This window comes from Accipiter gentilis, chromosome 1 (assembly GCF_929443795.1).
Source record: "Accipiter gentilis chromosome 1, bAccGen1.1, whole genome shotgun sequence".
NCBI classification, from domain to species: Eukaryota; Metazoa; Chordata; class Aves; order Accipitriformes; family Accipitridae; genus Astur; species Astur gentilis.
The window spans coordinates 20,181,684-20,198,004 of NC_064880.1; the positions used below are offsets into that span (position 1 = coordinate 20,181,684).

General features: G+C 42.9%; 1 protein-coding gene across 5 annotated transcripts in view; it reads left to right on the top strand.

Annotated features, from left to right (window-relative positions):
* The first annotated feature begins 2,181 nt into the window (after positions 1–2,181).
* MFSD6 (major facilitator superfamily domain containing 6) overlaps positions 2,182–16,321 on the top strand; it is a 32,757-nt gene continuing 18,617 nt past the window's right edge. For 3 of the 5 annotated variants that reach the window (XM_049814940.1, XM_049814965.1, XM_049814973.1), the window contains exons 1-2: positions 5,426–5,530; positions 14,503–16,099. In XM_049814940.1, the coding sequence (XP_049670897.1) occupies positions 14,556–16,099 (1,544 nt within the window). In that variant the 5' untranslated portion in view covers positions 5,426–5,530; positions 14,503–14,555. Of the gene's footprint in view, positions 2,250–3,529; positions 3,614–4,943; positions 4,994–5,381; positions 5,402–5,425; positions 5,531–14,502; positions 16,100–16,321 lie in introns of those variants that run through there. The other 2 variants (XM_049814950.1, XM_049814959.1) reach the window with 2 other exon arrangements.

Below are 16,321 nucleotides of genomic sequence, written 5' to 3' on the forward strand. Positions count from 1 at the left end.
GATATCTGACCCTATATCTGATTTTTTGTGGACGTAAAGGACAATGATAGAAAAGAATTTCTTGCGTGAATGCCAGTATTTGCTCAACCCCTTGCTCTCAGTAGGGATAGAAGGAACTTCCTAGGGATCAGAGAGAACTGGTCAGTTTGCCATCCCTCAGTCATATACCTGCAGTTATTAAAAAAACTGCTAGGCTCAATAGTTATTTAGTACATTCAGAATACAGCGTAGAAGGCATACATTTGTATTCTAGAAACTAAGTGTGGAAGCAAGGACCCATCCTGCCAGAACATAGTGGGCAGAGGACGTGGGTGTATATGTCACATTTTTAACTATTCTCCCTGCCCTAGTCAATTTGCATTTTTATTTTAACATTCCTAGTTTTTATTTAGAATAAAATGTGTGTGCATGTGGGGGCTGTTCAAGTTTTAGAAGTCTGGTCTTTTCTGGGGACCTGGCTACAAGAGACGGTCTAAGCAGATCCATCTCAAAGCCCTGGCCAGTTAAGCTTCCCTTCCCCTGTGAAGACAGGCCAATGCAGAATTCATTGCAGGTTCAGGGGCTAAATTGCATAAATTGTCTCTAGTTCCTGCCTGGAGTCAGTCAGCGGGGCTTTGTACACCCTCCAGTCTGTAGCTGTGGAGCTTATGACAGGATCAAGGCCATCATGTTTTTGCACATACTCGGTGGCATCAATGTTAGCAGCAGCCCAATGTAAACAATTTGCTCTGTGGATAGCAAAACTAATGAAGCTTGATTTCCTATGGGCTTGTGTATTATGCTTTTAGAGTCTGCTCCCTTGTCTCCACCACTTTCGAAGCCTCAGCTGTCCCTTCTCCTTTCCCTCCAGTTCCCCCCTCTATTCCTTTACCTGATGCCCAGTTCTTCACAGGGTAACTTAACTGCTGCTTGGGCAGGAACAATGATTCACGGGACAAATGGGAGCCTGCTGTGGAGTTCATGCCGTGGGCTTTCCTCCCGCGGAGGGCACTGTTTTGCCTTTCTTTTCTTCACCAGCCACTGATGTTCACACAACCATGTAGGAATTTAGTATTTGTGAGACTGTCACCGCACATCAAATTTGATATCTGCTAGTGGGTTCAAAGGTTCTTGGGGTGAGGAAAGGTTGACTACTGTATAAGCAGATACCATGCAAACACAAATCTAATTTTGAGGGGGAGAAAAAAAAACCACAAAAAGGCTTATTCAGTAGGAAAAAGTACGTGTATACACACAGAGTAAACACAGTTTCTGTAACTAGTATTTGCTTTTGCGCATTGCTTTGCCTTCTCTTTGCTAATGAATGTAATACTTCTAAAAGTATTAGATTAAAAATTGGAGGAAGAGAATCCTCTGCTTCCCTGCGAAACCAGACAGACCACTGCAATGGTAGGTCATTGTCTTACTGGCTGTGTATATTTTGTCCTTGGTTACCATTAACATTTCTTGCAGCTGTGTATGATTTGCTGATTCACTGGATGACTATTTCTCAGTTCCTCTGCTGGAATTTTTTTCTTACTGGTAATATAGTTGCTTTTAGCCTTTGAAACAGTAGGGAAAAGCCACTTTGTTCCTTACAATGACTTAACTTCTTCCCACATTTATGCTGGGATACGTAGGAACTGTTGTGTTATGAAGAACTTCCTAAAGAGGAAGAAATGAATGCCATAGTTGTCTCAATGCAGTGTCTCTCCTAGCAAAGGATTGACAAAAAAAAAAGTAGTTTTGTTCATGTTATGCAAAATATATTAAAGGTCTGATGGAAATGAAAGCTTTTCTGTTGTCTTCATTGTACTCTGGAGCAAGTCCTAGCAGCACAAATCTCACCTTCAGTTTATCTTTCTAATCTGACTGATGCAAATGATTTTTCTTTCCTCCTTTTTTTTTGGCTCAGAGTGAAAAGCTGCTAAAGGACAGCAGAATATTTTGTGTCAACCAGAAATTCTTGATTTCAAAGTACAGCTCTAGCTTGTAAATGAAACCAAGAAGTTTTTCTATACATTAAAATCTAAGCTCCTAGAAACTATTTCCATAAGGTGGGGCTCAGATACTTTACCTCTGCCATTACTGAAAAATATCAGAAGCACAAGATGCATATATCATACATATAACGTACCAGATGTTTTTCCATGAAAGTTTTGTGTGTTCTGCTATACTTACTTTATTTTTCCTCTAACCTAAGGAACAAGTCACTGAGTCAGATTTTTCAAGCAAAATCTACTGTGGTTAGCAATGTGCAGTTCCAGCAGGTATTTGTATGTAATTTTGTTAATTTTACTTATAAAAGATAACTACTTTGCTTTAATTTTTCAGTTTAGTTGGAGCTTTCTTTTAGACATTTGTCTGGTTTTTAAGCAGTGAGGCTTTTGTAACTATTTTTGGCAAGTTTTCTCACCATGATATATATGGTAAAGTGGTATAGGACACATAAATTGAAATTTTTACAAAGTAACGTATGCATTGAACTAAAAGCCCACAGAAATCTACAGGTATTCTTTCCATTTCATGAATAAGTTTAACCCAGGTGTGGGTTTATAGTACAGAGTTTATTATGTGGCATACATATGTATGAATTCTTTTTATTTTATAAAGAATTATTTCTGAATACTCTAATATCCAGTGGTCAGGTACATATTTATTACTGTCACTCTTTCTATTAGCTAAGAGAAAAAGATTGTTGTTTCGTATATCACGTTTATATATCACATGTGATTCAGAGCTTGATCCAGAAGTCTTTGAAAAAAGACATCTTTCAATTAATTTAAATGGATTTTACACCTGACTCAGCCTTTTATTTTCTGTAATGTTTTATACTAGTAACTGTTGTAATAGAAAACTTTGTACTTTAAGTAGCTTACAACTATATTTCCTTTTCTCTGAACACTGCTTTGCCTAGAAATATATAGCCTTTTGTGATAAAAATACATTAGGACAGTTTGTGTACAGTGCAGCAGTTTCTCCATTTTTGCTAATCCTCATTTTCATAGCTGAAAGAACAGAGAAAGAACTCTCTGAGCAAGTGTAATAATTTCTAACAGGCTGTAATCCAGACTTTTACACAGAGCCTCACTGAAAGAAATAACCACGCAGAGCCCTATTATGTTCAGTTCTGCTCATGCTGGAGTAGCTTGTCAGGTTGGAATAATATTGTTCAGTGCTAAGGCTTTTCGCAATGCTTACCTTATGATGCTTACTGAATGGAGGCAGTGGACCCCAGTTTGAGCTATGTGGCCAAGCTCAGTCGGTACCGGATTGGGTTTTTAAACTCAGTAAGAAACCATTTTTATGTATGTAAAGAGATATATATACACACTTTTAATATATATATAAAAAGATATTTTATATAAGGAAAACATTGTAAATTACTCTGTATTAGTCATATTCTATACTCTGGTCCTCAGCTGTATCTTCTTGTTCACATACCAGGTTATGCAACAGCCTGCAAAGAAATGTTACACATTTTGTCTTTATTCCTCCATTCAGAGAGCATTTTAAATTTTAAATTTTTTTAAAATTTTTTTTTTTTTAGGAAATATCCCTGGCACCTCTGAAACCAATTAGAAGGAAGGGGAATGATCAGGGTGTAACTCCTCAAACACAGCTCCAAGAAAAGGTAATACAAGCAAAGCTGCAGAAGATAGCCACGTTCTTAGTGTGTGGTGGGCAATGTTGAGTCACCAGGGTTTAGGGAAAGACTGCTTTTATGGCTCCGGTAAATGCAGTCTGCGACTCCAAAGATCAGCTTTCCCTTTTCAGTTCCCAAACAATGACTGGCAATGATTTGAAATAACATGTTCTCTCTAAAAGCATTTGCAGTAATTTGCCAAAAAAGTCTCTATCAAGATTAAATAATTTCAGTTGGAGCTGACATCTGGTTTATTACACTAATACTTGGTAATAAAAGCCCCACTGTATGAGGCGATAGTTGTCTGTGTCTGATTCTGCAAGATTACAGGAGGCCTGTGCTCCTGGTCTCCACAGACATAGTTTCTCTCTGTGGTTAATTAGCCATGGGGGAGATTCTCAAAGATGAAGAGTTCTGAAAATCCTTCCAGAGAGAGATGATAAACAAGCCGGCTCCTGCCCCAGGTCATCTGCCCTATGAAATTCAGCTTTTGTCTCCTGCCTCCTTCAGGAGAGGCCTTTACCGTAGGGACAGGCAAGCTTGTAATCGGATGGTGTCCTCCATGGCCTTCGTATAGGCATGCAAAGATCACACCCCATGGGTACGTTAGCGTGGTAGGGGAACGACCTTGAGAGAGCGTGGCTTTCCATGGGGACTGGTGTCCCTTTCACTTCAGTGAGGACTTGAATTAAATGGGTCGAACACCCATAGTGCCCCCGTTCCTCTCCATCTGCCTCAATTAGGCAAACTTGTAGTTTTCTCTCAACTTCTTCCCTTGGGCAAAATAATGCAAATTTTTTTTTCCCTGAGGAAAGGGGGATCCTCCCTCAGAAAAGGGAGGTACGAATTAGAAGATGCCAGTAGTGATGCATTTGCCCTGTGGTATCCCAGTTAACGCTGTCTGTCGTCTGGTCGCTGTCCTGGGCAGAAACCACCAGTGCTGTGCCACTGAGAGGGGTGGCCTGTGGAGTCTACTCGCTTTATTGACTCTGCTTGGACTGTGGCTCAGTCTGAGAGCCTGAGTACCAAACACCATCACTTCAGCTTAATCCTCAAACAACTTTGCTACCTCCTGTTCAGTTCAGGGCTGATAAACACCCCAAATCTCAGGCTGGCCTTTCACTTTCTGTCCTCATTATTCCCCTTCTTTAGCTTAACACTGCTGACCTTTTGATAGTGCAACACGGCTCAGCTGTTGCTCGGGAAATTATCCTCCCTGCCTGTGTTTTTCTGCCTCAATAATTACTGGAAGGTGGGGGGGGGAAGTTCATGTTGTTGTTTTAAGCATTGACGTAATTTTATTTGTATATAATTCTAGAAACAATGTTACTGAAGGGATGATGCTAGCGGCTGCGGAAGGCACTCCAGGTAATAATTTGATTCTTTATGCTGTAATACGTGTTTGGAACTTCTGAGGAGCAGGAAGCACTATGCTTGTGGAGTTATTTGCTTGCTTAGGGTCCACGAACGCTCCCCAAACACTATTTTTAAACCCAGCGCCCAGCCCCTGGCCCAGCGCAGGTACGGCTCCGCCACCCGCAGCCTCAACACAGCATTTAAGTCAAACGAGTCCTTCCCCGTCCCGCCCGGAGCCCCCGGCCGCCCTCCGCTCCCCGGCCGCCCTCCGCTCCCCGGCCGGGCCGGCGACCCGGGAGGGGCGCGGAGGCGGCGCCGGGCGGGCGGGTACGCGGCCCCCCCGCGGCGGGGGGCGGCTCCGTCCCTCCCCGCAGCGCCCCTGCGCGGCGGCGGCGGCCCGGCACGGCGCGGCCCGGCCCGGTACGGCCGGGGGGGGGCGGGCGAGGGTGCGCGGAGCCGCCGCCCGCAGCAGCCGCGGCGGCAGGAGGCGGCGGGAGGGGGCTGCGATGCTCCCGGCTGAGCGCCCCCCCGGAGCCGCCCCCGGGCGAGGTGAGTCAGCGCGGCCCCGCGGTGCGCGGGGGGCCGGGCCGGCAGCCAGGCCCGCGGCCGGGGCCGGCCGGCTGGGGGCCGGGGCCGCCGCCGCCTCCCCGGCCCGCGCTCCGTGGGGCGCCGGCAGCGGGCGGGCCCGGCCGCGGCCCGGCGGGTACCGACCCGGGGGTCGCCGCGGCCCCGCGGGCCGCGCCGCGGCCCCGCCGGCGGTGCGAGGCGGCCGGCGGGCCGGCCGTGGCGCACCTCGCTGCTGCCGGGGCGGGGGCCGTTCGCGCCCCCCCCCCGATCTCCGACCCGGCACCGGCTCCAGCTCCCTCCCCGCTGGGGGCGACGGGCCTCGTCCCCGCAGCCGCCCAGGATGCTGCCGTTGGGCCCTTGCCTCACCCTTTTCCTTCCCTCCTTAACGGCCGCTCCGCTCGGCTTTTCCTCCTGCCTGCGCCGCGCCGGAGCCGATCAGCTGCTCCTCAGCTGAGCCGGGTGGTCGCGTATGCGCTGGCTTCCCTCTTGTTGAGGTCCCCTGACGTTAACTGTGGCTAAGCAGTGACCTCATTAGGATGCCGGCCCTCGTCTGCCGAAGCTCAGCCTTGTGGTTGAAGCGTAACCGCCGTACGTGCGCCCGAGCCATCCAACGCCAAATGCCCCGCGGCCTCCCCCAAGGCCACCGGCGACAGTGCCGGTGTCCCCGGAGGCGGCTGCTGGCTGGGCCCTGTCCCGCTGGAACTCCTGCGCAGGCATCCCCGTGCTTGTCCCTGCTGCCAGCACCCAGGCGTGGTGGTCTGTGTGGCTGTCGTTTGGTTTCTGAACCCTTAAATCCTTAAAATACGATGATTCTTAGTAAGCAGGTTGTCAGTTGCTCCTCTGTTTGTTAAAATAAGTATAGGAACAGATGCTTGCTTAAGAAACCAGGGCTGGAGGTACCATGGGTGTTATGGATGCCTGTTATATCCTAAGTTAGATGGGGTTTAAAACCCATGTTTGGTCAACAGCTCTGAAGTTTTAACAGCGGGCTCTTTTTAAATGTTGTGTTAATGAAAAAGGCAGTGTTGAAGAGTGATAAACTTGGAGTTCAGGGGAGAGGAGAGTGGCTGTATGAACATAACACTGAAGTATTTCAGTAAAAACTCACCCCAAACATTACTACGTTACTAAGATATATAGGGTCTAATTGTCTACTGTATTTAGTAATGTCCAAGGAAAAAGATTGTAAAATGCTTGTTTTCTAGCTTGGTTATTTTTTTTATTTATTTATTTCCCTGGATACAAATAGTGTACAAAGATGACATCTATTTTATTGTTTGTATTCTCTGAAGACCCATTGGGGAATAGGGGAAAAGAAAACAATCCTCTTTTTAAGGATGGTGTTTGTGATAGCAGTCATAAACCCAGTAAAAATCCTAAGCGGATTTAAAAAAAAAAAAAAAGTAAACAGGTGGAGTGAGAATATGAGAGCAAAAGCCAATGATGTGAGAAGCTAATGTGAGGAAGCTGTGGTTGGTTGATTGCTAATGTAGCTGGTGCTAGGGCACAACTTAAATGCAACCTAAAATTCATCTTCAGCTACAGCACAGGGGACCCGAGTTTATACACCAGGGCAGGAGAGTGTGAACTGGTGACATGATCTGGCCGCAGTAGCAGCGGCTGGTCCCCAAGGCTGGGTGTTGCTTGGCAGGCCTCTCTGTTTTGAAACAGACTGGTGCTCCTGCCGGACTTGGTGGTGCAGCTGGGTGCCTGCATCCCTCCCCAGCACTGGAAGCAGCTGTGCTTGTGGAGTACAGCGGCTCTGACCCTGGGCACTTGCCTGGCCTGTAGTTGAAGGAATGCTTGGAATTTACCATCATTAATGAAGCGTAAACCTTGGCAGTGTGGATATGTAGTTGGTAAATTAAAAACTGGTTAAAAAAAATGGAGTCTAATACTGACTAAAAATAAACTGATTAAAAAAATAGAATCTGCTAGGACATACTAATTTGCACATATTAAACAGAAAACATGATTGGAAAACAGGAGTCCTAAGATGTGAGTTTAATGATTTTTCTTTAACAGATGAGGATCTGATAGTGTTCTTGTCTTCTTTAATGTTAATACTAGCACTATTGCATCAACTTGGCAACTTCAGACCTATTATAAAGTGCATTAAGCCTACTATAAACCCGATCTTGACACACTTCCGACATACTGTTGTCTCTCAATCTAATTGACTAAATGTGTCAAAGTATGTGGGGTTTTATATGCATATTGAATAAAGTAAAAAAACCTATAGACCAACACATTAAGTAAGCGCATGCCAAGCAACACAAAATAAAGCAGTTTTAAGAGTTAAGTGGTTTAGAACAAAGTGGTTTCACTTCATGGAAACCCTAATTATGGTGGTTAATGTTACAACACTAATGTCTTGCTTCAGACTTGAAACAAATATATTTCCCAGCACTGAGTTAATGCACTAAATGTGATTTATTCCTGATTTTATAAATTCTTGGTCAGGTGTCCATACTGGGGCCTCACAGGAGTCTGCTTACCTTTAGAGAGCAGGGGATGGTGATGTGGGGCAGGTGGGTCAGCCTGTGTGAGTTGGTCTGTATGGCTTGGCAGGGGACAGCCCCTCCAAGGGCTCCGCCTGGAGGTTGGCCTACCTGGGAGAGGTTTGTGAATGTGATGCAAGAGTAGATGAAGTCTGTGCACTCCTCTGTCATGATGTAAGTTGTTTGCATAACATTCTCCTTTTTGGCATCGATGCAGGCGAGAGCACCAGACTGTTCCTTAGGGGTGAAACTTGCTTGGAAATGGAAAACATGGTCTATTATTCATATTTATTACAGCGATGCCTTGTAGGCCTGCTGGATGCGGGGCTTAATTCTGAGAGACGCTGCACAGATACTGTAGCAGAAAGTCTTTGATCCAAAGGTTTTGTAGCTTAGATCAATGAGACAAGGGGGCCTGAGGAGGAGGTAGAGTACATGAGCAACATGATGGATGCTCTCATTGTGGGGGTTTCAGCAGCTCGGGGATGAGTGAGGTGAGCTTTCTTTGGAAGATGGATAGTTTTTAAGTCTACTTCTCTAGCACAGACCTGTTCTGACTCAAACAATAATTAGTGACTTTAAAAAAAGGGTTTATTTAAGAAACATGCTTTCTATTAGCAGATTTTAAAATGTTCGTGTGAAAACTTAATGTGGCATTTTATGTGTTCGCTACAAAGTCAGTTTGCTAGTCAATGGAGTCTGAAAGGGGAAAAATAAGATGTGATGCCATGTTGGCTGGCTTTGATGTATTCACACAATGTAAACAGCAAGCTAGTCTGCTCTGTTCTTACAGCTGTGTGTAGCCTGAGAGATTACTTAATGATTCCTGTTTTGAAATTCTACTCTTAGAGTATGTTTTCTGAGACTGTATAAATAGAAATCTTCTACAGTGATTTTGCTAGGTATTTAATGGGTTAAGCTACTCTTGATCATTTGCACTGTCTTCTGATGAGCTGTCCTGGGGTTTGTTTTTCTACATTCAGTATACATCCAAACCGTGATTTTGAGGCTCTGCTTTGTGAGTCTTAATTATACTTTAATTCTCAAAGCCTAGCAAATGGAATATTTATGCTGAATTAAATTTTATTTAAAACCAGCAGTACTCCTTTACCCTAAATCTAACTTTCTGTTGGTCTGCAAGTGAAGTTTTAATGCCTTGTGCTTGAAGTGCCATGATACTTTCCCTGAGAGGTTTAGAGATTTGCTACCCCAGTCTGACCTGTTGATTGGCTTTTTTTTTTTTCCTGAGATATAGTACAAAGCAGGTGTTTTGAGGTGGGGTCCGCCCCCCCCCCCCCCCACCTCCTCCAAGGTTTTGGGAAGAGTGACCTGAAGGGGAGAGATGAGGTTTTAGTATAATATATTATTATTTTCCTTATTATGATTTTCCTTTGTTTTATAGGGAACTTCTTGTAATGGCAGGTTGTCTTGAATAGATTAGCTTTTTATCCTTTCTGATCTTGAAATCCTCTTTATTAGGAGAGCCAGAGTAAATGAGGATTGTTTTAAGGGATAAAAAATGCAAGAATGCCAAGAAGATACTTAACTAAATGTAGAATACCCATATGTGCCTCTTTCCACCTACCTGCCAAAAAGCCTCATTACAGTCATCAAAATGACCTTTGCATTGTCATCACCAAATTCCTTGGAACAAATGTTTTTTCCTCTGTTCCTTAGAGAGCTGCTCAAAGGTATGAGTCTGCAGGAAGGTTGCTGTAGCTGTTTGCGGAAGATGACTGGATGAAAGACGTGTCATAGATGTAAGGGTTTGAAAGTGGATTTTGACTTGCTGGAGGAATAGATACAAACCAGGCGGCAGCAATCTGTATCAGGAAGCTTAGAAAAAATAGTAGACTAGAACTTCTGTAAAATATGCTATCTGTGCAAAGCTTGGAGGAAGAATAATCTTGTGGTTAACACATATATTCTTTATGTCTGAAAAGAAGTGCATGCACTTGTGCATAAACAGGCTCAGAGCACGAGTGAACTTGCAGAATAATCCCCAATCTGAGAAAGCTGGGTTGGCCACAAGCTTCCTGTGCACCTGCGAGCAAGGGACTTATGCTTCTGGGCCAGTACGATAGGATCATGGGGGGGGGGGGGGGGGGGGGGGGCGGAAATGGGAAGTTCAGATTTTAATGAAGTCTTCTTCTGTTGTAGCCATGTCAGGGGTGATGGGATGATGAGGTGTCCTGGTTTCAGCTGGGATAGAGCTAACTGTCTTCCTAGTAGCTGGTACAGTGCTATGTTTTGAGTTCAGCATGTGAAGAATGTTGATAACACTGATGTTTTCAGTTGCTGCTCAGTAGTGTTTAGACTAAGTTAAGGATTTTTCAGCTTCTCATGCACAACCAGGGCACCTGACCCAAACTGGCCAACGGTGTATTCCATACCATGTGACGTCCCATCTAGTTTAGGAACTGGGAAGTGGGGGGGGCAGGGAATCGCCGCTCGGGGACTAGCTGGGTGTCGGTCGGCGGGTGGTGAGCAATTGCCCTACGCATCATTTGTACATTCCAATCCTTTTATTACTACTGTTGTCATTTTATTAGCGTTATCATTATCATTATTAGTTTCTTCTTTTCTGTTCTATTAAACCGTTCTTATCTCAACCCAGGAGTTTTAGGGTTTTTTTCCCGATTTCCTCCCCCGTCCCACTGGATGGGGGGGGAGTGAGTGAGCGGCTGCGTGGTGCTTAGTTGCTGGCTGGGGTTAAACCACGACATGAGGGAACAAAGACTTGGTTCCTTGTTCTGAGTTCTGTAGTGGTTTGGAAACATAAACCTGTGGGAAGACAAAAGCTTGTTTGTCTGCTGGAGGACCAAGGTACTTTATTGTGACGTACATCTGCTGCGTGGTCTGCTTGCTACGCCTCTTCCCTTTCCCTTTGCAGGTCTTTCTCCAGATCTCTGTAGAAGTTTCTTCCAATTTGCGTACTAGGGCTTTGTTGTAAGTCTGTGCACTTACCTAAGGTTAGGGAACATGGCTTCAAAACTGTTACTCCTGGTTTTCAGACAGGGATGTTGCCACTCTGCAGCCCCTCTGGTCTCACTTGTCCTGGCTGAACTGATGATGTTCAACAGGCCTCTGCCAAAACTTCGTGCTCCATTCAGCCTCAAACGAGTTAAGATTTATATTCACACTGAAATCCATTCTGTTTACTCTCTGAACCTTTCCTCCTCACTCCTGTTCTCTGTTGTTCATTTTAAACTTGCTGGTAGTGCTGTCTTCTATCCTCCTACTGTCTTGTGGATCAGAAAAAAATTTTGCAAAGTGAAGATACAGTATTTGAAGGCTATGGTGAAAATAACCAGTAGATAACTAGTCTCTTCTCACTTAAGTACATTGTTTTTCCATCTGTTCAATTTGTGGCATTCAATGCCTGACTGGCACAGGGTTTTTGTCACTAGAAGGAAAGCCTCATAGACTATTAAGTTTTTTGTAGATTTTTCAGTAACAATAGCATTTTGATGGTTTTCTCATTTTCAGTCATTTATTTTTAGAATTTAAAAAATTGCTAAATAAAATCACTTCAAAAACTTGACTCCTAAACTAACTAGTGATCAAAACATTGAAGAATGCCATATGGCTCCTACCAGTCTCGATGCTGTTATATTTCTGACGAGTATATTCTGTGTTATTAATAATATTCAATGAAACACTCTCAGGGTGGGAAAATATTTACTGAAATGATTGTGAAATATACTTTTCATAGCATTCTAACCCACAATGTTCTAGTCAAAATACTAGGAGTGGAACTTTTGGATTAATTCTTGCACACAACGGGTTAGAAGAAGATGGATGCTGGGGCAGATAGAAGTTATGGAGGGAGAAAGAAGATGCAACAACTAAAGTGTTTGAAGACCAGCAGTGTAACAATTTTTAATATATCCACTATTAATACAGTGTACAAAATTGGAAGTCCCATTCCAACAGAAAAGGGAAACTGAATTAAAACAGACTGAATACTGATTGCTCTAAAAGCCTTCAGTATAATTTACATGAGATCAGGTGGTTCAAAGCTCATATGTAGGGATAAGGAGTATGGCTGTGTTGTTTAAGTCAGGGTAATTTCAATTCGTACTTGCAATGAAGTTGGCCTAATTTCCAAGTGGTTAAAATGTGCTGTCTTGTCATGTCATGGGGACTGGGGAGGATATTGATTCTTCAGAATTAAATGCTGTAAAGCTCTGATATAGCTAGTAAGCAAGTTGCTGTAAATAGATGAGCATATACTGGTTTTGGTAGGACACAGGAACAACGCTGAAACCTCAGTTAAGTCCCCTTGACATGAGTGGGGCCCTGTGCAAGTTCTGGAGTCTTTGTTGTCAAAGCAAGGTGAGGCATAAAGAAAATAAAAGCCCAGATGATGACTGATCTAATTTACTCATTAGAAGGACTTGTTTTATGGATATAGAAGCCAAAAATGAGCAAATATATGAGAAAAAAACCCACAGTCCTTCCAACTGTCAGGTGGAAGTGGCTGACTGAACCAAAAATTGCAGGTGCTAACAAGACAGCTGCTGGTTTTTGGTTCACGTGGCTTTTGATGGTAGCAGGTAAGAACGAAAAAATGTGTTTTCACATTTGACTGTTCTAACAACTTAATTAGGACTTTTTCTAATCTTTTAGAAATAACTTTTTTTTTAAAATGCTTTTTTTTTTTAATTTATTTATTGGATTGTCTCTGAAGAAAAAAGCAGTCTGTGTGTATATGCTGGCATAATTTTTATTAACTTTTGTCCTTGAATGCATGAATATTTAAGGTTCCAAGATTTTTATGCAACCTTTTCTCCGTAAGCAAAAGCAGAGATCTTCGTAGATAGTATCCCATAGAAATGACATTTAAAAGTGAAAAACGCACACAAACTCATATGAATGTTTGGGATTTTAATGACAGTATTTTTAGACTTGTCTATCACTGAACTGTGTAAAGTTTAGATTATTTTAATGGACTGTTGTTTTTAGAAGTATCAATGGCTTGTTCTGTCAGCTGTTATGTGTATGTTGGATCAGTAAGAAACAATTAATTTAACATACTTGTGAATGTTAGAGTCTCTTTTCTGTTATTAGCCTTGCATTGGTTTGCAAATCCGTTGTCAGTATTTAAATAAATTCCAAATTATAATTAAATAATTTAAAGTCACTGGATATATCAACGCATGACTAATTTTAAGGGGACAATACTGTGCTTTTAGTTGAGTTTTGAAAGACTGAAATTTCATTGGAACTCTTCTAGTGGGAATAAAGTGTAGAACTGCAAAAAAAATACTTCAAATTCCTAGAGAAGATATTTCCAATGATAAATTGAGTGCTCTTAGAGAAATTTCAGGTTCCTCTGGAATAAAATGCTCTTTTCAAATATTGGTCCTTTAAAAGGTTCCTGTATGATAGTAACACTAATCAAAACAGCAAAGGCATGACAAAACCAAAATACATTAAATGTTCAACTTTCTTATAATGAACATGAGCTAATCTTCCTACATTAATTTTACAGCTATTAATATAGCAAAAATAGTTGCCTAATATAGTGATAGAATGGTTTGTTGTTTTTAAATGTGAAAGCTGGTTGGTCAAATCAAACTCTCAGTAGTGGTGAATTTATTTTTAAGTCTTGCCTGTCAGTTTTGCAGTCTTTTACTTCTGCAAAGGATAAGTATGGGCAGCTGCAGTACACTTATCTCCCAATCCACCTTTCTTCAATTTCAGAATTTGACTTGAAGAGATTGTTGTAGCGCCTGTACTTAATTTCTGTCCCTGTGTTTCTTTGCTCCCAGGTCTTTGCCTTCAAGATTGTTATCCTAATTTTGAGGGTCCCTTGTTTTATTCTTAGAGCCCTATCCTAATTCCTACCTCTCTTCCCATTCAGCCTAGAAGCTCAAGCCTCCCACCAATTTCTGCTGTGGTTGTGGACTGCTTGGAAAATCACTTTTCAAGAGGAGATTGATGAACCTTTTGAAGGCCGTTATGAGGCTTTGGATAATAATTTGGTTTGATAATTAAAAAACCCTGGAGAGAGAGAGAGAGATATGTGGCTGCATTATTTAATTACAGAATCATGGCTATCCTTTGGTGTAGTAGGGACTACTGGAAATAAAGCAGTTAGCCTTAGGGGAGAAAAGACAACTTGAAAGAAAAGACTTGAAAATGCTAGCACTTAATTGCCACAGTAACTTTGAATATATAAATTATTCTCTGTCCTATACATGAAAAATGTTTTATGGCACAATATTAAAGCTGCTGTTGTGAGAACTTCACAAAAGTGGTCATAAAACACATTTTTATTGATGCTAACATGTACCACTAGTCTAGACAAATGGCCTTCCCCACCCTGATACTGCATTTATTGCTTAGGAATGTCACTTACAAAAAGAAGCTTTGTCCTTGATGACTGGCATTGCAGGTCTGTTCTCATGTGGTACCTTAATCATGTTATGTTTTATTTGTTTGCAGGGTAGCCCTAGTTCCTTGAGAGTGCACCAAATACTGGATGCTTGTGGTAAACCATGGCAGCTGATGATAAAGTTGCCATTTTAACTGATGATGAAGAAGAACAGAAGCGAAAGTATGTGCTTGCTGATCCTTTCAATGGCATTTCCAAGGATCAAGACTTGCCACCCCATAATGAGTCCCCTTCAACGGAGACAACCACTGTTGCAGACGAAGAGATAGATTGGTTAGAAAAGCACTGCGTCAAAATAAACAATGATCTTCTGATCTCAAAGGTCTTTTATTTTTTCTTCTATTCTGCATATGGCTCTCTCTACCCCTTGCTGCCTGTGTATTACAAGCAGCTGGGTATGTCACCCAGTCAGAGTGGACTTCTGGTGGGCATCAGGTACTTCATTGAGTTTTGCAGTGCTCCCTTCTGGGGAGTGGTGGCAGATCGCTTCAAGAAAGGGAAGATTGTCCTCCTCTTTTCACTTTTATGCTGGGTTTTATTTAACCTGGGGATTGGATTTGTTAGACCAGCCACCTTAAGATGCGTACCAAAGGGCCTTCCCCCAGCCCATCCCACCAATGCAAGCAGCCTTTTAACAACAGTTTTGCAAAACGCCTCGATGTCTCCTCTGCTAACCACAGTAAGTACTGCATCCCCAAAAGTTCGTCGGAAGAGCGACCTGCTCACTTCCAACCCAGTCACTTTGGAAACAACAGGGACAGCTAATCCTGAAATGACATTCCTGTTACCTACACAGAGCAATGATGTGGAGTTTGTCTTGGAAAACAGTACCTATTTTATTTTGAAAAACACCACCACTAGCCCAGTCTCACCAGGAAATGCGACTCCAAGTACCACTCCAGCTGCCATCACCACGAAGCCGAAGCCTTCTGACCAAGCTGTGCTCGTTTATGATCAACAAGAAGTAGAAGCCATCTTTCTACTCATTCTGCTGGTTGTCATAATAGGAGAATTTTTCAGTGCTTCCTCTGTTACTATTGTGGACACTGTAACTCTGCAGTACCTTGGCAAACACAGGGACAGGTATGGATTGCAGCGTATGTGGGGGTCTCTGGGCTGGGGGCTGGCCATGCTCTCTGTGGGAATTGGCATTGACTATACCCATACAGAAGTTGGCATTGAAGGTCAAGGATGTAAAGCTCCTGAGTACAAGAACTACAGGATAGTTTTCATCGTTTTTGGTGTTCTGATGACAATGGCGTTAATTGTGGCCACCCAGTTTCGATTTCATTATGCACACTTCAAGCAAGACGAAAATAAGAGAAAAGAGGTAGAAATCTCACAGGTGGACAGAAGTGCCTCCAATGAATCCTCCGATAACACACCTACCAGTACGAGCCAGTCGCAGTCTTTCAGTTTTTGGGACCTTATAAAACTGCTGTGTAGTATCCAGTATGGCTCAGTCCTCTTCGTGGCGTGGTTCATGGGGTTTGGATATGGCTTTGTGTTCACCTTTCTTTACTGGCACTTGGAAGACCTGAATGGCACCACCACTCTCTTTGGCGTTTGTTCTGTGCTCAGTCACGTGTCTGAGCTGACTGCCTACTTCTTCAGCCACAAGTTGATAGAATTGGTTGGTCATATCAGGTAAGATGTTAGCAATCATTAAAGTGCTACACAAACCCCATTGAATTTCAGGCTTAGCCTTGTGTTAAAAAGTGAAAATCAAGCTAATCCTTTTATTTTAAAATTCCAAGTCCTGCTCAGTTATGTAGCTTGCCTGACGGAGTTGTTTATTACTATTTTAGGAGCTGAAACTGCTCAGAAGTGCTTCCTTTGCATTTGAGTTGCATGTTAGTACATGCGTTA